Source organism: Poecile atricapillus, chromosome 9 (assembly GCF_030490865.1).
Source record: "Poecile atricapillus isolate bPoeAtr1 chromosome 9, bPoeAtr1.hap1, whole genome shotgun sequence".
NCBI lineage: Eukaryota > Metazoa > Chordata > Aves > Passeriformes > Paridae > Poecile > Poecile atricapillus.
The window spans coordinates 15,543,290-15,565,759 of NC_081257.1; the positions used below are offsets into that span (position 1 = coordinate 15,543,290).

Consider the following 22,470-nt stretch of genomic DNA (forward strand, 5'->3'; position numbering starts at 1 on the left):
ATTTATCTCTGAAGTGGTGTGTAAATGAAGCCCCTCTAAGAGATAAGGCTTGAAGTGTTTTTGTGGGGCCTGAAGACTATATTTTATTTTATTAAATTTTAATTAGAAGAAAGTAGATTATTATTAACTGAACGCTTTTTAGTTTTGTTCCTCATTTCATCTCAAAGTGGTATCTTCAGAAGATGTAGATCTATAAAATCCTTTATCCCAAACTAATGTTTGGAGAACCTAGGCCTGTTCTAAAGCAAAGGTAGCCATGAAAGAATTTTCTGTAATTTTGTCAGCAGTATATATTAAGATTTTATAATGCTGTTTAGCATTGCAAGAGTTGTTTTAAACATGGGTTTGTATTTTTTTTCCTGTAGATCATAGCTTCTAAAAGCATTCCCATGAAGATGGCTTAGGCTGAGTTTAGGTGCAACCTTAACATGGCAACTGAGCTAGTAATTATGTAAACCTTCTGTTGGTGCTGAAAATAGCCAGTCGTCTGAAAAAACAGCTAAGGAAAAGGTAAAGAATTTCAGGAAAAGCTCTGTAGACATGGTGAAATATCACACAGAAGACCAAAGCTTGTGTCTAATGAATACTTTGCCTGTGTATTGTTCTAAGCAGTTTCTTTTAATTTAAATTTAGTACAACAGACTGGGTAAGTGTAAACTTCATAGCATTGAATCAAGGGCTGTACTTGGCAGAGGCTGAGTTTCTGTTTCCTGAAGCTGAAGGTGAAACTGAAAAAAAAACAAAACTGAAAACAAAACCTGAAACTATTACGTTCTTACTTGAATTCTCCAGAAACCTAAGAAGGGATTAAGCTACTATTGAAAATGTACTTTTGAGGATTTCCAGTTTTTCATAGTAAGAGTATGTCAACCCCCTATAAATGGGTTTTTGGGTTGTTAGGGAGCCAGCTGCAAAAATATCTGATAGGCTCACAGGCTCAGCATGCTTCGTTGAAGTCAGAAGAGCTCAGAAGTTCTTACTGGACTTAGTACATCTGAGCTGGAACATAATCTCCATGTTTTTTGCATTGCAACAAAGAAATTGTTCACTGAGGTTTTCTTTCTGTGTATTTATTTCCAGTCATAATAGGAATAGGAAAATGATGCCTTTCTATGTTTGCAAAAGTTGTTTCCCCAGTTAAGTGTGTTACAAGCAGTCTAAGTTCTGTTGGAATGTCCACTTAAATGCAATTAATTCTGTAGTGTGGTGTTTATGGAGTCCTTTTCAGTTTGAAAGCCAAAAAAGTACATACTGCAGGTGCATTCCAGTGGCATCTCACCTAATAGATCTGAAATTACAAGAGCAAGCCCAGTCAGCTTCATTTTGTCTCATTCTTTATGCTTCAATCACTAGCACTGCATCAGAGAGAGGATAGCTGTAATTTCCAGGGGTGTGTTAGGCACCTTTCCATAGCCATGAGTCAGTCTCTTTGTAGGTCTGTGTACCAGCTCTTTTGTAGAAAATGAAGTTTTCTTGCTGTTGTATTCCTTGACTTCAATAAGAGCAGGATTAAATCCAATATACTAAGCCATTTGCAAGTGTCTCGATGCCAAATGTTGTGTTCTGACAACAGAGGCAATTTCAGCCCTAAAGCTTTAATAAATTTTGGCTGTTAAACTTGCCTCATATTGCAATATTTCATCTGTGTGTTCACTACTTAATAGTGGCTTCTTTCTAAGCCTTAAAATAGAATGCTATTTTTTTCCATCATAATCTAGACATTTTCCTTATTAAGAACTGCACATCTGTACCTGCAAATGTTTTCATCAGTAAAAGTACTGGTGAGTTGTACATGTTCTTCTGAATATTTCTTAATTATTTTCTGAATTGATTTTCCTTTTTCATGTGTTTCATATTTTGAAATCAAAGTAGTGAAACAGCCAGCTTTGATACAGTACATTGTTGTCTTAAAGGCATTTGGAAATGAACAGCTGAAATAAATCCCACTCCTAACAATCTTTCAGAGTTTTTAGTTTTTCCTTAAGCAATGATGAATGTTCATGCTCATGGCTCTTAGAGTAGAAAAATGTTGAAAAAACATTTATATTTTTCCTATATTGTTCCAAATAGAAAAATGGAGCCACATATTTCTAGGACTGTAGGGTTTAGTTTAAAAGCTTGTAAAAGATTTTGCACATCTGCTTTACAAGGAATTCAGTCTTTTCAAGGCTGCCTTCACTTTGCACAAAAAGAAACATGAAGTTACTTTTAGATATGGAACTTTTACACAGGGAACTGTCATAGTTCATTTGTTTGAGGTTTCAGAAATGCAGTTCCTCCACTGGACTTAAGCTTGATTGCCTCTCACCTCTCCTCCAGCCTGAGCTCATAAAAGATGGGTCTTTCATTGCACCTAATTTTAAATATTCCAAACTTATGGCTTCCACTGGTGATCTTACTAAGTTACTATTGCATTTGTAGGTCCTGTGAAGATTGTAGTCAAAATATTAGCTTCCATTTTGTACTTTAGTAAACCCTAATTAGAATATTTTTGTTGGCTACTGAATATTTCCTGAAAAATAGTGAGTAATTTGCCTTTCTGGTGAAGATCATAGTGATGCAGAGCACTGAATATCTGTGATTTCTCATCTCCAAAGCTTTTCGTCTTCACTAAGTTTCATTACATGTAAATGTGTGTCCTATTTTTCCCTGTAGTTGTCCTACTTCATAGCTTTCACTTATTGAATGGCTGACTCATTACTACAGAAGGGATGTGTATGAATGGTGCAACACAGACACACACACACCTGCATTGTTTAGAAAGTAGGGAAACACCAACCACTGCTGCTGCTCCTACCTCAGATGGGCTTAATGGCAGGTTGTGCAATAGCAAATAAATGCTGTGTCCTGTAACAGAGAGGCCTCTGAGGCTGAGCAGCTCTCCTGATGTTGTTGCTACTTTTCACATGGGAGATTTTCTAAATAAACATTTAAAAGAGCTTCTTACTAGAAATTGTTCCAATCCAGCCTATTTAAGCAGGGATTGTATTCATGCTTAATTAGGCTTTCCTCTCTTTAATGCTTATAAAATAAAGCCCTTTCAAACTTTTAGTTGATGTGACCTGAAGGTGACCTGGATCTTTATAATGGTTGGCTTTTCAAGCCTGTTGGATTAAACAGATGTAAAGCAGAAATCTGTGGAAAAAGGGACTGACTATCCTGAGCTGGAAATTTAGAGACTATTTGCTTGGGTAAACAGAATGTATTACTCAATATTGTCGAGACTCTACATTTTATTATAAGAATCTCTTAACTCACCACTTTTTTCCCCCCCTATTTTGTCTCTGCAAAAGCCTTCTTTCCTGTCTGCTTCCTGTTTCAAAAACTAGGAATGGTGATAAAGAACAATTGTTAAACATTTGGAGTGCTTTGCTGTGCAATTTTTACCCAGGAATGTTAACAAAATTTTGCTAAGCAGCTCTGAGGTGCTGATGATAGTGTTTTAATAAGTGCTGGAACACCAGGGACTAATCCTGGTGAATGTTTTGGGAAAAAAAAAACCCAACAACAACAAAAAAAAGACCTAAATCTTGGCTCTGCATGAAAATGGGTAAGTTCAGGATAACATTAATCCCACACAGTGAGTGTGAAAGCGTTACTGGCAAAGGACTGGAGAAATGTTGTGTGGCTGTCACAGATCCATGTGGTTATTTGGAAAATATTCCTTTTCAGAAGGTCTATCCAGAACTCTGTAGTACTAGGAAGAAGATTTTAGGAAATGACTGTGCAACTGGGGTCATACATGTTTCCCTGGTCCTGACCTCCTCTGCCCAGCACCCATTTCAGCTTTTTTTGACTAATTGGAACAGCCAGGAAATGACCCTATAGATAAAACTTCTTTCCTTGCCATCTTTAAAAGGGTATTTTGAGCTGTTGCAGAAATATCAAGGTTGTGTCATGAAGTGGCCTGGCAGTACTGATAGGAAGAGCAGTGGGTGTACAAACCTTACCTGTGTGGAGAGACTCAGGGAGGTTGTTTTGGAAATGGTTTTGTGGCCTGCCTTGTTGGAGGCTCCTGCTGACAGTGACCTTGCTGCCCATGGGCAGAGCAGAGCGGGAGATTTTCTCTCTTCTGCAAGCTGAGACCTTTCTTTCCCATCCAGCAGCTGTTAGGGCTCCTTTGAAGTTATTTGGTAAACTGAGTCATAGGAAAAATTCTGAGCTATTCATGTAGGAGTGAAAGATGCCATGAGAATTTCTACGTGCCTGTTTTTGATGCCTAAATTTGTTTGCAGGAGTGAACTCTGGTAATTACTAGCTTTTTCTGAAGGTATTTCCACCTTTGTTTTCCTATGTTAGATGATGCTGCTAAACAGAAATCATCCTTATGCTTTCATTTATTTCCTATGGGCACAGTCTCAGTCCCACTATCAGCCTGTCTCAGAAGAAGATTGTTGTATTTCAGGGTTTTTTTTCCTAACTGAAACAGAATTTGGCAGAGTAATAAAGGCTTTTGTGCATTTAGACTTGAAGAGTTGAAAGCTCTTCTCTGGTCCTATGGGGAGCATATATCAGTGGTGCTAATTATAATCCCATGACAAGCTTGTTGCCGCATGGAGGCAATAGGAAGTATCAACTTCTCACTAGAACTCAGCATACTGTGGGCTGCTGATTATGTGTAGCCGTGGCAGATACTGGGAGTGGGATTGCATTTCTTATCCTGGCTTTTCTACTATTGCTGTTCTTTGACTTTCAATCCCCAGCTTTGGGGGAAAAGCCCCTCAACCAAGTCAGAAGATCATTTAGGCTTTTTCATTAGTTGTATTGACAGGGTAGTGCTGAGTTGGACAATAATTAATTATGGTCAGTGTTGATGGAGAGTGTGTAGAGGGGATTTAGCTTTTTCATACAGACAGAACTAATGGTCACACCTGGAGGGTCTTTGCTCTTCTCTTTCCAGTTGCAAACCCTGTGACATAAAAAAGGGACTTGATTAGTGCATTAGGCCACAAAAGCAGATATGGATGGGATCAGAAAATGCTCAAGCTAGTGTGGAGAAAAACAGTTTTGGCCCAAATATGTGTTTTTTTTAAAATATAATCTTATTTTGAGAATGAGTTCTGAGTCCCAAGCTGTTTATCACAAGGCTCTTCAGAAGAGCCGTGTTGACCAGTGTGATTGTGTGCAATAATAAGATGCTTTGATGGTTGTTTAATGAGTTTGTGTTCTGCCTGTCCTGGAGCATTTTCTTGGGGCACAATAGAAAATGACAGTCACTGAATAAAGAGCAAGTGCTACAAGGGATTGAGCAATAACTCCGCTTCTTTAAAAATCCTAGAAAAGATGAATGACTGCACGTGGTGAATCATCACTGGCGTGGTTTTTCAGAGAAACAGCCAATGTTCCTTTGAGATTTGATGAATAAGCAGTTGCTGCAATTTTTTGTCTGTGTGTGAAGTAGCCTCTTCCCAAAATGAAGCAATGGTCACAAAAAAAAAAAGAAAAAAAGAAAAGCCACGTTAGTGGTGAATGTGGGTTTCCAGGTGTTCCAGTAATTGATTTCTATCACACAGTTTCCAAAGATAATTACACCGGTTGAACGTTATCAGCTCTGTGGATTTATGTTACTATTTATGAGGATTTGGGCTTCTTGTTTTGAAGGAAGATACCATAATCATGATTTATATAATCTATATTCTAGTATATATCTATTATAGGATTCTATATATCCATAGGATCCTATAGGTCTATAGGATTTCCTTTTCTAGAAAGAGGACTTGCCTTGTTTATGGTCTTTGACATATCAGAAGTGTTTTTAAACTGAAACAGACTAGGGGTAAGTCGGGTACTTTTTTGAAGTATGTCTGAGTAGGTGTAGGAAATACTTTATACCTATTTTTGAGATAACTGAATAAATATCAAATAGTGATATTGCTATGTTGACCAGATATTTGTGACTAGGTATTATTCTACAAAAGATATAGTGGAACTTGATATGAAGGGACTGAAAAGAATTGTGATTTATGAATGTAAGTGTGGTGGGGGAATAATTAATTCTTAAAATTCAGAAGTGTATCACTGTGATTTAGATATATCTGCATAGCTAATATATAAATATTTAACATTAAGTATGCATTATAAATGAAGAATTAACATAATGAGAAACAGATAGGTTCTAGTTACTCAAGCACTTTCCAAAGCTTTTGTGGTGATCATCGTAGTACAAAAATAATGAGAGTCTGTGCAGCTGTGGGTATTTACGGGCATTTTACTTCATCATGGTGGTGGCAATATTTCCTGGGGGTATCTATTGTTAGATACTGGAGGTGAGGAGAGAGAGTTTTCTTCAGGTGTTGTGGGCAGAGATGTGTGCTGAGTATGCTTTTGCTGGCTTTTTCTGTAACTAAATTAAACTGCTCAAGTGCTGCACAGGTGTGCAAGCTCCTGGAGCTCTCCTTGTCTTCTATGCTGGGAAGGCAGAGCAGAACAACTGTTAGGGATGGGTCTGAACAAACTCAGCTCTGACCTTCCCCAAGGTGCTGGATCTGAATTTTCAGTTTTAATGTTAGTTGTCATATTTGAAGAAGTGCCTAATAACTTACTTCAGCTCATTAGTTCTAATTTCTAATGACTTTTTCCTTTTATTAGGAATACATAATCCGTGTCCAGAGAGGAGTTTCAACAGAAAACAGTTGGCAGGTAATTTCTTAAGTTGTAGTTAATGTAAGCAGGATTCTTTCTTAGGAAGAGTTTGAAAATTTTCTATTCCTAGCAAATTTTTAAAAAAAATTGCGCTGGAAAGAGAAATGTTGATTTGGAATTGAGAACATGAAGTGCTTGAATTCTTTTGGTCAAAACTTAGAGAAAAACAATACTGCTGCCAGCTACAGAAGGCAAGTTGTCTGCTGCTATTCTGAATATTCCAGGAAAAATGCCTGTCATGTGTTTCTACTGTGTGTTGGTACAACCATGATTTTAAAATCTCAGCTGCCAGTTTGCGTTTCTCAGTGCTAAAATCATAGCTCTGCTTATACAAGACCAATGAAACCAAGAGATAATAATGAAGATGAATATGAAAAGTTGTTACATCTAATATGGCAAAAATGCCTTGTTTGCAGACAACTTTGCTCACAAGTACTGTTTAAGATAATTTTTAGAAATACATTATCTGTCTGATCGAGTTGTGATTAAAAACTTTTTTGCTCTCTGGCAATGTGACATAAATCCAGCAGTTAGGCATTTGTACAAAAATTGCGAAAGAGGATGATTGTAAATGGGAATTACTTGTCTCTGATGGGATTTTGAGGAGTAAAATGCTAATGGAAAAAGTAATTTGTTTCCTGAACTTTGTATTTTATTTTACAGATTGTGAGGCGATATAGTGACTTTGATTTGTTGAATAACAGCCTGCAGGTAATTTTCACTCTTCACATATAAATAAAAAATGTCATTAGAAGAATATATTCAAAATTATGATGTTTTTGTCTTGTGATATTTTTATATATTGTGGTGAAAAAAAAAAGAATTTGCATAGCTGTAAAGAGAAACTGTGACTTCAGATGTAACGTGAATGTGTACTTATTCACCCTTAAGTTTTCTCTTGTAAAATTTGAATTTTAGCATCAACAGGATCAATTTATATAAAATGGAGGAAATTGGCAGAATCTTTCCCTTCAGTCCTGTGACTTGTTCCAGTTTTATGCATTTTTATTTGTTCCTCCTTTGATTTGGAGAAAGCCAAGGCACATACCAGCCTTATAAATTCAGCATTGAAGTGCTATGTGTCCCATTATTTATATTTGTCTAAAAGCACTACCAGATGCTGCTTCTCATGTGATGGGTTTCTGTGTCACTGAGGAGTGTTCCTTGGTCAGACACTGGACTTACTGTGTGTTTTCTTCTGCTTTTTAGGACAATTATTTCTTTTTAGTTTGTGTGGGAAAAAGCAGGGTATGTGAGTGTGTTTGGGAACAGGGGGGAAGCAGCAGTGATTAACATCTACCGGAGACAAACACATTACTTGAGATTTCCATACCAGGCAAACAAGATAAAAAGTGAACGACACGATTTGAGGATAGATTTTTGTGACTTTAAAATTTCTCACTTGTTAAACGTTTCAGAAATTCAAGAGCTTAATACTGCTTCCACTTCCTCCCTCCTTCCCAAATCAAATCAACTATCTGCTTGATGAACCTTGGTGAGCAAAACCCTGTAAGGGTGTTGATTTGTGTGTTCTGAGAGCCCACTGTAACTGCTTCCTCTGCTACAGGTGGATGGGGGTAAATCAGTCATAATTCAACAGATGCAGAATGGCTGCCTTGTGGACTTATTCTGTTAAATGTGCAGTAGCACATAGGAACTTTTATCATGACCTAGAAACCTCTTCTGTGATGTGCTGAATAAATGCAATACAGAGGTGTCTCCTGCTCTAGAGACATCCAAGATTTAAAATTAGACAAACACCCATGGGACCACAAGGAGCTGAGATGGTACAGGTCATCAGAGTACCCTGGGGTCATTGTGGTCTTAACCATAGTTTTGGTAGAGATCACAGAGAAAAAAAATTGTGGAAGTTTTAAAAAGGAGGAGTTCACTTTCCAGCCACCTATAACAAGCTCCTCTTAACTGTGAGGGAGTAGAAGTGTTAAGGTGTGAAAAAGCTTTGTTGCCTTCTCATTTACCTATCAAATGAGGCAGCTTTAGTAGAGAAGGCAGTTGGGACCTTTAAGACTTAAAATCCAGAAATGACAGGTACTGCAGACTTAGGCCTACATGGAAAATCTGTTAAGTGAAGGTAAATAGGTTATGTATGATGGAGGTTAGAAAGAAAAAGCCTTTGTATTTGAAATAGAGGTGAATGATAAAAGTGGAGGATCCAGGAAATTATCTGACAGCAACTTTGCAGAGTGGGACAAAGGAGAAATTTGAAACAAGAGAAACTAAGATCCAGGACAAAAAAACCCCAGCTGCTTGGATGACTGGAAAACATTAAAAAGAATTATGAAAATGTACCTCTGACTTTAATGGGAGGATATGAGAGGGTGGCTAAATTAGCAGGCCATGTGCTTTAGCAGTTGGTCTCCTCCACTGGCTCTTTTCTCCCACTGTTTCGGAGTTTTTTATAAATTACTTTGTGATGCTGGAGCTGAACTTTCCTCTTCCATTAAGACAACGCAACACTTTCAGATGTTTCTGTCTAAAACTCTAAGGAACAATATTCCATCACAATACTTGGGTCCCTTGACATGTTTTAAAACTCTTTAAACTCTCATCTTATGTATATTGAAATTAAAGTAAACAAACTAAACTCCAAACAAATAAGAAGATACCAAACCCTAATATTTTCCCTTCAAAGCTAAAAATCTGCTGGAAGAACTGCTGGAGCTCCTTTTGGGTGTAAAGCCCAAGTTCTCCTAGTTCTTGTGGCATACTTGTCCTCTCTGTGTGTTTGTGTGGATGTGTTTGAGCACAGATGCAGTTGAGTTGGAATGCAAATTTTCTGTTCTTAATCTGGTACTACCTGTGTGATAAATGTAAGGATTGAGAATTTCAAAATTGTCTAGGCTAGGAATGCACAGTCCTGCCGAATACCTTGGAAAATAATGGAGTGTATATATATGACCCTGATTTGTATCAGAAGTTTTAAGACAGGTTCCCTGAACTCTCAGTTATATCAGATTGAAAAGCTTCTTCCAGATGGTTCTGCATTTCTTCCTCTTTACTTATTTAACAGAGATCAGTGGAGATCATTGGCTCTTCTGTTTTGTCAAGTGAAGTGCTGGTACTGGAAGTACTGGAATTCACAGCAAGATATCTCTGGCTTTTGTGAAGCATTTTATTGCAGCTTTTGAACAGACATTCCTGAGCAGGCTGTGGTTTGAAGATAAGAATGTTAATTCCCAGGTTCTTCCGTGGCAAAGCCCATCCTGGCTCCAGTGGTGAGCTGGGGCTGTTGAGAAGTAGTGTCTGAAAGCATGTGAGGTCTCTGCAAGGTCAGGCCCTCAGTGAGGTGTTCTTCTGTGGTGGAGTGTTCTTGCTGTGCTGTGTGTTTTGGCAGATTGCTACAAAAACCTGGGCCTGAATGTTACTTTCTGTTGAAAAATAGTAGAAGTCTGATTTATAAGTTTTAAAGCAAATAATAGTGGTTGGAAAACATGTAAATTAGTTTCTCTCTGATGGTAACTAGCTGTCAGGTCAAGAGGGCAAAGGTGATGATGATTTGACATGCTTTTTAAGTGAGTAATATTAGAAAAGGATTTAGTTCTTGTTTAGAAACTCAGTTTTGAATTGAAATGAGTGGTATGCCAAAGGAGAGTTCTGTTTGCTTCTGGTGCTAAAACTAATTTGGTGAATTACTGACTGTAAGTGATACATGGTTGCTTTTGGTGTTTTTTACCCTTGGTTTTTATTAAGAGCTTCTGTAATTCAGACTTAGTTATTAAAGTTCTTTTTCAGTCCATAATTTGAAGTCAGAAAACGAGAAATAGGAGAAGTGCTAAAGTTAGCAGGGGACAACTCCTGCGTTCAAGTGAAAGAGGTAGAAAGGAAGGGGAATGCTACTTCTGCCCCAGTTTGTTGAACTAATCTGTTACTTTTTCCACTAGTTTAAATAAAAGTTGTTCAAACACCAAAAGTCCAAGTCTTTTCCCTGGTGAACTGTTTCCTTTAGAAATGAGGTTATTGCATTTGGTGTAACTGATTCCTGCAACACAATTCTTAAAGATAACTCCCATGGAGATTCAGCTTACTCAAGGCAGGTGCTTTGATCTGCAGGACAATGATGTGTTAACAACATGAAAAATGAATTCTGGCAATTCACATGACGTAATTGAATTTGAACACTAAAGTTGATCTCTTTGATCTGATTTACACAAAGCTTTGAATTTTTTTCATTGTCCTATTTTGAAGGATTTCTCTGATTTTTTCCTGAGGTTTTGGATCTCTTGTGTCAGTATAAAACAATTAGTGTACATCCCCTGGTAGATTGCAGCTATTTCTGGATTGAAAGATGTATAAATGTTTAAAAACTGTACAAGAACAAATTCAGAAGATAAAATGGAAATCTGCACTGTATTTGAAATTACATATTTAAAATACTAACAGAAAGGGCGTAAGATTACCTAAAAATACATAGAGGCAGAGGAAAGTTACTAATCTGCACTTGATGAAATAAGAAAGCATAAATCTTACCCCAAAAAAATGGTAAGGTGTGAATTGTTTATTTGCTGTGGCAGAAGTATGTGATAGAAAGAATTTGGCTGAAAACTGCAGTCATTTAGTATCTGAAAGTTTTGGGTAATGATTTTAAATGTATGACTCACTAGCAAAAATTCATCTCCTTGTATTTTCAGTGTTGTTCCTCTTACTAATCTCTTCACAGTGGATGTGAGCTGTCATCTGACTCTGATAATGGTGCTTAGGAAAAATACAAAAGCTTGTACATACACAGTACAAAAAGAGCTATCCAGTAGTTAGTGTGCTGCTGAGAGACTTTTGCTTTCGGGGTTGCTAGTTTTATATCCTATAGGCATTTTGAGAGCAAGGTTAGTAATCTTTCCTCTCTTTTTAAGATCTCAACTCTAAGTCTACCTCTTCCTCCAAAAAAGTTGATTGGAAATATGGAGCGTGAATTCATCGCTGAAAGACAGAAGGGACTCCAGGCCTATCTGGATGTAATTACTACCCATCACATACTGTCTAACTGTGAACTGGTAAAGAAATTCTTGGACCCAAACAGCTATTCTGTAAATTACACTGGTAAGTAGAAAATACAAAACTGTGCTTCACTTTGACTTCAGCATGTGCTGTGTATCTTCTGTGAACGCTGGCCAGGATCTACACTGAAGCATGGAGGGAAAAATCTTCAAAATTATCATACTATGCATGTGATTATTTATGATAAGGCTTCTCCAGCTCCGTGCATGGATCCTGCTGGGATTGTCAAATATAAATATTTGAATTATTTCACAGAGGAGTGAAGAGAGTCAAGATCTGTATAAGTAGAACTTGGAGGAGGGGAGTTGGTGAGAGTGACATCTATTTTTCACAATTCATAATAAATTAAAAGGGTTGCTCTTGGGAAATAATTTTTCTGTCAGAGTGTAAGGTGGAGTTAAATTTGTCAGCTTAGTATTCTGTTAAAACAGCCCATTTTCTGAACACGGAATGTTTCAAGAATTGTGGTTATTTTGTCCAGCTCCTACCCTTGCTTTGGGGTGTGAGACTTTTAGAACTAATTGTTTGAGCTAGGTTGAGTACTTTTTCAAGGCTAGACTAAGCCAGACACCCTCTTCCCACAGATACTGGAAAGTCACTGCATTCCTTAAAATGATATCCCAGTGATTAGTTTTTTCATTACTAACTCTTTGAATTCATCTTGCTTCAGCCATTAGATATCAAAAAATATTTGTCTTACAGACTGAAAAAACTTCCTCTTTGTGATGAAACCCACTCCACAAATTTAGTTCATAGGCAAACCAACTCTGCAAAATGCAAAGCTTGTTTTCTTAGAAGCAGAGCCTACTGAAGCAGGAACTCGCTGCTTCCTTTTCACTTGTCCTTTTTTCTCTCCCTTTATGTAACATTCTTGTGTCTTCAGCTTCAAAGTGCAAAGAACATTTCCCGATGTGATAAGCTGTGCAGGAGTTGTAAATTATTAGTAACTCTTTAAGGATGCAGTCTGTCTGGCTAGTGCTGAGCAAGCAATTTAAATTCTCAAGGAGGGATTGTGACTTCTGTGTTAGTTCTGAGCACTTTCATCAAGATTGTTTTTCCTGCATGTTGCTGAGAAGCTGGTGACACATGTTATTGTCTATGATCTTTAGAGACACCATCAATTTGTGATTTCTTAAATACTGGAGCAGAGACATGATATTTATTATACATTTTTTTTAGCATATTTCTAAAGAAAGAAGACACAATGCGGAGAGATCAGTGTATCCTTACCTTTTTGCTATGTTTCTGTGCCATTTTAGAGAAAATTCCTTGTTGGCATGATTCCCTCTCTCCCCTGCCACTTCTCATTGAGATTTCTCCTCAAGTCACTTCATGAATAAACTGGTTGTGTTCCCAGCTGTGGGAGAATTCACTAGCCACATGGGTGTCCTCCCCCTTGGCCCCCCAAAATGTATGAAGACTCATGGTAGCTAGCCAAATACCTCTGCCTGCACAGAAAAGGGCACAATAACATATAGTGAAACAGAACTAATTAGTTTACATAAACTACACTTAGTAATAGCAACATAGATGGATATCAAAGAGATAAAAGCACTTTTACAGATGTAGCAGAAACACTTGATGTTCTAATGTTGTGTACACCTAGTGTGGGAAATCCAAGCTGTGATTTAGACTTGGAAATGTAGATCCAGTACAGATAGAATGGAGATTGGGAAGCTGAGTTTTCCAAGCAGTGATTTCTGTTTTCTCTCTGGATTTGAGTTACCAGGCTAAAAATACAAATGCCCTCTGTGTTTTTATCTGATTTCCCTTTGAATTGATTTTGCTGAGTTTTAGTCTGAATTCCTGAAGACTTCCTTCTGGCGTTGGACCATATCTCATATGTGAATAATTACATTATATAATGTCTTAAAAAAAATTAATTTTTTTCTTCTTTTTCTCCCTCTTTGTCTCCTTTTTTTCTTTCCAGAAATTGCCTTACAGCATGTTTCAATGTTCTTCCGATCAGAGCCAAAGTGGGAAGTAGTTGAACCATTAAAAGATATAGGTAAGAATGGCATGTGTGCATGAAAACTTACCTGATTTTTTTCCCAACTATATGAGTTGTCCTAAGATTCCAATACTGTCTTTGCTTACAGACCTTGTCCTGCCTGTAAGTTGTGTGATTTAGCCGTGTTTAGTTAAAGCCACTGCTGACTTTCTTCTTTACTTTTTTTGTAGGTTGGCGAATACGTAAGAAATATTTCTTAATGAAAATTAAGAATCAACCAAAGGAACGTCTAGTGTTAAGCTGGGTATCTATGCTTTAATTTCATACTTTAGTCTTTCTCAATTTCACTCAAAGCTTGATTTTGACTACTACGTGTGAGTGACGGGGTGAGAGATTGAGCTCAGGCTTTGGGAGAGCTTTGGAAGCCCTTAGGTAGATGCGTGGTGTGGAATTTCTTGTATTTCTTTCCTCTGGTGGCAAATCCCATTTGGAAGTTCCTATGCCTGGTCATTTGTTCCCAAACCTGCACCTCAGGATTCTTTAGTTGTAATGATGTGGCTGTTGACCATAATATAAATTTGCTCCCTGAAAATAATGAGATGAACCTTTTTAAAGTCATGGGTTTTCCTACTCAGATCTTTAGTTGTCCTGACAAGCAAATAGGTGAGAGGGGAATGAATGGCTCCTTTAACAACAGGTTTTTTTGCTCCTGTGCTGAAATGTGTTGCCTGTTAGTTGTGTGAGCATAGCTGTTTGTGAGGCTTCAGTGGAGAGTGGAGGTCACTAAAGCCTGTGGGAGGAGGGAAGTTTTTCTTGCTGCAGAGGAAGAAGGTGCCTTATCAGTTCCTAATGTACACAGTCCCTCAGTTTGGGGTTGGCAAAGCTCATTCAGGTCTGTGGGAGGAAAGAGGCAGTAATACTTATTTATGGTCAGACTGTTTGTATTGCAAAACCATGGTCTCATTCAGCCTCTTCAGGTTTCATTTTGTGTGTGTAATTTCCTTGCTTGCTCTTCAAATTATGCCTTCAAATATCTGTCCTAATTTGCCAGGGTAGAACACTGATCACATCTTCTGTATGGAATTCAACATGTATTGTGATGCCATTCTTTTCCTGTTTACTTCCAGGCTGATCTTGGCCCTGATAAATACTTGTCTGACAGAGACTTGCAGTATGCTGTGAAACTTCTTTCTTCCTGTTCTGTGAGTACTGAAGATTTTAAAATTGTGCTAGCACAAAAGTGTGTGTCAGGGGCTGATCTTGGAAAAGCAGTGTAGCCTAGTTGGCATACTTTGTAATTTTAGAGTTGCTTTCATTAAAGGTTTGCAAGCCTTTTAATTACATTTCCCATATACTATGAGGTAACGTGTTCTCAGCACAAATAATAATCCTGCAGGATTATTACAGGAGATTCAGTGTTGTGGTTGATGTGATTTTATTTTTCTTGTGCAGTACTGTGAGATCATGAGCTTTTGTTTCATCTCCTCAACACCTTGAGGCTGTTGGCATAGTGCTATTTAGGTTTAATTGCTAACCCATGAGCTGGCATATTCTCAGGCAGCAGTGGATGAGGCAGTGGAATGAGTATCATTATTTTTTCAGTTCTTTGGGCTCAAGACAGGAGCATCTTAGTAGAGCTGCAATGGAGGGTGTACAATTTAATCTCCTGTGCAATGCCACATTATAAGTCCAATAGGCATCTTTGCCTAAAAAACTGGCATTTGACTCCAAATGGAGTCTCTAGAGTCTCTCTTTAAGGATGTTAAGCATGTGAAAGACAGGCTGAAATAGTTTGGGGTTTTTTTTAGTTTTTAATTTATATGTTAATTGAATAATGTCTTTGTGAAGTTTTCTTTGCATTTACTCCAGGTTAAGACTAACTTGAGTTATTCCATGTCACTGACAGAATCAAATTTGCTACTTGAAATACACAATTCAGGCTGATCTTTTCTTACCTGTGAATTGAATGCAAATGATTTAAAAAAATCCATTATCTAAAATTTACCTACAGTTTCTTCTTTTGGTAGCATCCCTATATTTACAAAATCACTTTTGCCACTGCCAATGAATCTTCAGCGCTGGTTATTAGACCATTCAGTGAAAAAGGGACACTAAAGGATCTTATTTATAAGGTAATGTCTTCCCCCTACCCCCAACCCAAATATCAGAACATAAGCTGGAATGACCATACATGTTTTTTATAAAAGTGTTTGTCATCAATTGCTCAGAAAACAGACAAATGGTGGCTTTTCTGGGCATTGATATATGTGTTTCTTTTAAAGGCAAAGCCAAAAGACCCATTCCTGAAGAAGTATTGCAATCCTAAAAAAATTCAAGGTCTTGAACTTCAGCAAATAAAAACATATGGAAGGCAAATATTAGAGGTACTTTTTTTTTTCTTTATTTAACAGGTTTTATGATTTTTTTTTTTTTTGGAGGCCAAGTGGTCTAACTACAGAAAGTGGACAAACTTCTGAGCACACAGGCTTTATATCAGCAGCAGACTTCAAAGCTAAATGTAAATTGAGATACACTGCTGAGTTGAATTTAGATATATTTGTGTGAGATCATTTATGTCCCCCCCAAAAAAATGCAGTTGGTATGTGTGGGGCTTAAATGGGAGAGAGGTAATAATATAGTCTGTTTCTTGTGTAAAAAGGGAAAGAAGTAACTCATAGCCTGCAGAGCATGTGCCTTCACATAAATTCATGGTTGTTAGTGTGTTTTTAAATTTTTTTTACTCAAACTATCATATTCAGTAGAATTTTATATTTTAGTTTCCAGATCTCTTTGGGAGGTGTCCATAAGCCTGCTTTGAGGATCAGCATCAAATTTTTGTTTTGTATAAAATGCTACCTGTGAAATGGGAATGAATAGTCAGCTAGAGAGGATGTAGATAGAAGATCAAGTTGAGTGAACATTCCAAATGGGGGCCACAGTTATTACGTGCCTGCTTTAGTATTGTAACATTTAAGTTGATAATCTTATGATCTTGATCATCAGAGCATCTTGTGATAGTGCTTCTCTATTGGATTTTTTTCAGGTATTAAAATTCCTCCATGAGAAAGGATTTCCTTATGGCCATCTTCACTCTGCCAATGTGATGCTGGATGGGGATACCTGCAAGTTACTGGATCTAGAAAATTCCTTGTTGGGACTTCCGTCATTTTATCGATCATACTTTTCACAGTTTCGGAAAATTAACGTAAGGTTCAGACAAAGAATTCATCTGACTCTTATGCAAATCTTTATTCTCAACCTTTGTTTGTGGAAAATTGACTAGAATGAAAAAACCTCTCTCAAGCCCCTTTTTTTTAATCTGAGCTTTGCTCCATCAAGTCTCTTTTCTGCTTCCTCCGAATCTGGCTGCAGTTTTGTTGCAGTACACTGGAGTGAGGCTGAGGCCAAAGGTGAGCAGGTGGAGGGGAAGTGCAGGTGAGTGTTTTTACAACAGTGCCAGCACAAATAGAGGTAAAGTGCAGTTATTTTTATATCTCTTTTCACCCTGGTCTGTATTTCATAGGAATTGCATATTGTCCACTAAAATTTCACTTGGATGTCTGTACAGTGTGCACATCTATTTACTTGTGCTCAGCTGGGAGCAGTAATCAGCCTTATCTTTGGTGGAGGCTGTGAAAATTGATCAGATGCTTGCAGATCCCTAGCTATTCAAAGGTTATTTTTATTTGTTTGAGGTGTGTCTGTTTGACTGCATACTTGCAAAGGAAAATATTTATCTTACTCAAAAATATGAAAACAAATTTGCCCTGTTGCAGAAACATCATTCCCTGTCTTTAGGCTCTCATTGTAATAAATTCTGTGCAGCATCACGAGAGCTGCTTGCTGGTCTTGCTAAACAAGTTCTACTGTGTTGTCAAGGAAACAATCACAAGTTCATAGTTAGTCCAAATCTGTTAGTGCCATCAAAGTCTCTTACAGTAAGAGGAGCCTCTTCTGTTTAAACATGATTCAGAAATCTTGGAAATATGCTGTCTGGGAGCTCAGTATGTATGTACAGACCTAAGGAGGAGCAGAAGAGACTCTCCTAGGTTGGTTAGATATGCATTTTTTACTGTCTTTTTATATACTTCCCTGTAAAGTGACAGCTAGTCATTTTATGAATCTCATTCTTTGCTGTTTGACTTAGCTAGAAAAGCGTGCTTAGTTGGGACTTTGGTTCGTGTGTAGATCTCTAAACTGCTTTGTGAAGAGTTTACTACTTCACACATTTTTATACAACTTGACTGCACTGCTCTCCCATTTGTACCATCTTGTACAGAGAGATAGCAGAGGCTGCTTTAGCTTGTAGCATGAAGATTTCATCTGAGCTACAGTTATGTAGGGAAATGGTTGTAGTTAGGAACTGCCTTAATAGTTCCTCTTTTCTGACTTCACATGCAAGATCACTAGGTTAACCAGTTGTGAAAAACTAACAAGTTGTGGCTTGATTTTTTGTTCCCCCCACAGACTTTAGAGGGTGTTGATGTTCATTGCTTTGGACACTTACTGTATGAAATGACATATGGAAGACCTCCAGACACGATTCCAGTGGAGAGCTTCCCCCCTGCTCCATCAGTGTTCATTGGTGAGTGTGCACTGCAGAACATCTCAGTCACAGCTGCCTGGATACTCTTAGACTTTACCTAAGCTGAAGTGCTATGAAATTGCAGCCTGAGATCTTTGCACCCTGTGACCAGAAAGAACTATATAATTTGGTCAAATAGAAAATGTGATTTTCATACAATATATGTAGTGTATGAATAAAACTTTTTTAGCTGAGTGATAAAGCAGTGTTTAGCAAGTAATGAGATGCCTGGATTCCCTTGCCCCATGTCTAACATTCTTGAAAAGCTTCTGTGTGTAATAGTAATGCTGTAATAAAAACCACATGCCATAGAGCTTCATCACTGCTTGGTTGATGCAATACTTAGGGGAGTATCACACAGCAGTGCCAAACATTCATTCTAAATCATTTGCTATCCTGCTGTGCAAAAATGTGTTCTTTCTTATTCTTTCTTTGGTAGTATCAGTGTTGGAGTCCATTCTGACTTGTGAAGCTCTGAAGAATGGGATGCCAACTGTCTCACGGCTCTTACAGATGCCGTAAGTCCTGTTTGACTTGTTTTATATTCATAGCAATGTTTTTAATTATTTTAGGAGGAAGACACTTTGTGCTCTTGTTCCTCTTTGGAAAGGTTTGCTCCTTGTTCTGAGTGATGTATCCCAAGTGAAACTTTATAGGCATTATAGAACCCATCCTGTGTTAATGTGTGTGTTTAATGTTTCTTTGTCTCTTGGCGTGTCGGAGCTGTTACGTATGCACTTTATTTAGCGTGGTTTGAATTAACCCAGCCATTAAAGTAATGCAAGCATGATTGAGATCTGTACAGATTGATTTAAAGGATTTATAATAAAGAGTCTTTTTGCATGTCCCCTTCAGACCTACTTCAGCAGATTTTGCTATCCGTTCACTTAGGACTAGCGAAATACTTGTCTTGCTTTGCTCAGCAGTGACATTTAGACCTGCTCTGGGTATGAAATGTAGTATGGAAGTTCTGTCTGGTTTCTTGCAGGGCTGGCTTTGGGATTCTCTGAAGCATAGACAGAATAAATGTCCTTACAGGCTGTCCTCCAAATATGCAGTGAAGGGGTGAGGGGAGGAAAGAAAGGGAGCACTGTCAGTGTGCCACTGAGTGGAGACCACACCTGTCTTCAGTGCCACCCTGCCTGTAGTTAGGGCACAGCATTCCAGGGAACTTGCTGTCCCCATGCTGTGACATGTCACCAGCATGCTGAGCATGGAGCCACAGTTCTGGTGGGAGGTTCTTTTAGTATTTCTTAACGTGAGATGCTGTAGTTGGTGCCTCCTAAATGGCAGATTGTCCATACCTAAATCTGGATCTGATCTCACAGCAGAGGTTGCAGTGCATTTAGAGCCTGCTCTGAGGTTGAAATTTCCTGGTTGGAAGAATCACTGCAGCTTTCAATTCCTTCTTCTCCTCCCCTTCTCTGCTTTTTAGGGTGGGAGGTAGAGAGGACAGTGTAAGCAGGGGAGAAATACTATAGGAAAACTCTGTGGGTACAGAAATATATAGGTGTTTAAAGATGCTGAATAAACAATCTATGCCCAGCTGCATTTGATATGTAAGATATTACACTACATTCCCTTCATACCAATACTCTTTGCAAAAGTGTTCTACATAGATATGCAATGCAATTAATGTAATTTAAAGCAATTAATATAATTTAAATATCTATTTATTATAACCATAAGAACACATAATCTGAAAGGGTCAGAGAGGCCTGTAAACAAGGATGAACTTTCATGAATTTTTTGAAGTATTTTAAAATTTGCTTTATTTCTGAATTTTTCATTCTCCTTAATTAACTTGATTCTAGATATGAATTAGTTTTCTCTAGTATAAACCTGTGCTAATTTTCCGTAGTGAACAGCAATTTGGAAATATTTATCTTGGAGCCAGCATGGAGTTCTCTCTGTGACAGTTTTCTAGTATGTTCTCCAGGACAAAGTATCTTGGACTAACCAGTTTATTTTCAGACTACCATTGCCCTCTAGTGTCTTTGTTTTGGATGGAAAAGGATTATTCATTTATGGTGTTTCTGCTGATGCTATAAAGGGGAGAGCAAAAATATTACAATATTTGCTTTAGTTGTCTTTTGTAGAGGACAGGCAAGAATGCAGATATTCTCGAATGTTCACTTAATATTTCACAAGTTCCTTGTTAATTCTAAGACAAAGTTCATGCTAAAATAAGTTTTTTAACAAGAGCAATGATTTTGTTTAGCTGAAATTTAAAATAAAGTCCCTGGATTTTTTTTTTTAAATTAAGAATCCATATACTTTTAAGGAAAAGGTATTCTCTTCTGGAGGGATATTCCTCTGCCTTTGGTAACTGTTCCTGTTCTGTCCACTTTCATAATATCTCACACAAACCAGTTTTCTCAGCTATAAGTAGTGGCTACATTCTGTAGGTTGGACGCTGCTAATTTTACAGCAGTGCTTAGGAAATAAAACCTGGTACATAGAAACCTGTGGCCAAGGATTGAGGACAGAGAAGCAAAAGGAGAAAGAGGGGTTTGAATGAACAGTACCAATAGTATTCTCATTTTGGTTTTGCCTGTCTCTTGGGAATAATATTCCTCTTTTTTCTTTTTTTAAATCAACTCACAGATTATTCAGTGACGTCCTGCTAACAAACTTTGAGAAACCACAGTTCAAGGTAGAGTTGAACGCTGATTTGCTGATGTTTGTGCAAGGCCCAGGATGTGGGTAGCTACATGTTAATTGACAGAGGGGGCTGAGGAGAGCTGTCTTTATTTGCCTCTATGGCTATTGCCATCAGTGTTTGGATTCCTTTGCCACACTGTCCCTGAGAACCTTGTGCCACCCCTTAGAGGGGAGCACGATGTGACCCAGGGGTGTTCAAGAGCAGCTGCTGAGCTGGAGCCCGTTTGTGTTACTGATGGTGACGCTCTGTGTGAGCAGAGGCTCTGAGCCATGCAGGTCCCTTGCAGTGAGAGGAAACACATTGCAATTAATTAACTGAGACCATCAGCACCTTGCTGCCAGCTCCAGCACTGGGGCATTTCAGGGGCCACATCTGGTCCCCCTGGGGAGCTGCCCCAAGGTGCTTCTCCTGCAGGATGTGTGCCCTGTGTCTTGTGTTGTCAGCCTCATAGAAATTTGGGGATGTGACAGGAATCTTGAAGTAGTTATCTGTCCTTGCCTTTAGAGTATCTCTTCCAGGGTTTGGTGTTTCTTTGTCCCTGCTGCTCTATAGGCAGATTTGGAGTAGAAAAACATGCATCTCGAGTATTGTCTGCTTCACTAAAGTAATAGTGTCACATCTTGGGGTTTTAGATGAGAAATGGGATCAGATGAATGGTGAGTTTTGATCAGCGAAATTGTGTTTTCCTTTATCACATTTTGTGCTATGATTTTGTTCCCCATTCTGTATTAGATCCCTACTAAGCTAAAAGAGGCATTGAAAATCTCCAAGGAATGCATAGAAAAGCGATTAACAGAAGAACAGAAATTGGTAATGTCTGCATTTCTTTATTTCCTACAGACATTTCATCTCCTCTTATCACTTTTACATGCAGAAAGTGAGTTTTAAAGGCTTTCACCAACAGATTTGCTTTCCCAAAAATGCAGTATGAAGAGCTGTATAACAGTTGTTGACTGTATGGCATTTCAGTATTTTAAGAGGTGCAGTTTCACAGGTTGTGCCTCCCAAGTTAGAGGATCATTTTAACTTCAGTACAAGTCTCCATCCTCTACCAGAAACAGTAAAGGAAAAACTAGAAACAAAAAAGGAAGTCCAAACATGCAAAGTGACTACAGTGTGTTTTCTTGTACCCCAAACATTGTTTTCAAACATTTAAGGTCTTAATATGGTCTTTTTTATTTTTTCCTTAATTTTGAAGATTCACCAGCACAGAAGGTTGACAAGAGCTCAATCTCATCACGGCTCTGAAGAAGAAAAAAAGAAAAGGAAGATCTTGGCACGAAAAGTAAGCAATTTTTAAATAGGTTTCTCCCACAGAAAAAGATGTGTTTCTTTTTGTAGTGTTTACCAGTTTTAGCCATAGGTACATGACTCTTTCCTGTGTTTTTCTGCACTACTTCCTGGTTGTTTTCACTTCTTTAGCTAATTAATAGATGCACTAAAAAGTTTAAGTTACAGTGGAAGCTGACTTGCATATTGGTGCAACCTGTTTGAGGCTGCTATATGAAACCAGTCCTCATACCCAGAGGAGCTGCTCTGCTCTGTCCTGCTCCCTGGGGAGGTGTTGGAGCCTGTTTCACTCTGCTCCTGCAGCACTGTCTGCGTTGCTCTTTT

The 22,470-nt window shown here is 38.1% G+C and overlaps 1 protein-coding gene across 2 annotated transcripts in view; it reads left to right on the forward strand.

Annotated features, from left to right (window-relative positions):
- Positions 1-22,470, forward strand: part of PXK (PX domain containing serine/threonine kinase like) — a 33,745-nt gene that overhangs the window by 2,322 nt on the left and 8,953 nt on the right. For both annotated transcript variants that reach the window (XM_058845014.1, XM_058845013.1), the window contains exons 2-15: positions 6,589-6,639; positions 7,306-7,353; positions 11,511-11,697; positions 13,586-13,663; positions 13,837-13,910; positions 14,734-14,808; positions 15,634-15,738; positions 15,889-15,990; positions 16,650-16,811; positions 18,074-18,191; positions 18,631-18,709; positions 20,799-20,847; positions 21,589-21,666; positions 22,055-22,141. In XM_058845014.1, coding sequence (XP_058700997.1) covers positions 6,589-6,639; positions 7,306-7,353; positions 11,511-11,697; positions 13,586-13,663; positions 13,837-13,910; positions 14,734-14,808; positions 15,634-15,738; positions 15,889-15,990; positions 16,650-16,811; positions 18,074-18,191; positions 18,631-18,709; positions 20,799-20,847; positions 21,589-21,666; positions 22,055-22,141 — 1,293 coding nt within the window. The remainder of the gene's footprint in view (positions 1-6,588; positions 6,640-7,305; positions 7,354-11,510; positions 11,698-13,585; positions 13,664-13,836; positions 13,911-14,733; positions 14,809-15,633; positions 15,739-15,888; positions 15,991-16,649; positions 16,812-18,073; positions 18,192-18,630; positions 18,710-20,798; positions 20,848-21,588; positions 21,667-22,054; positions 22,142-22,470) is intronic.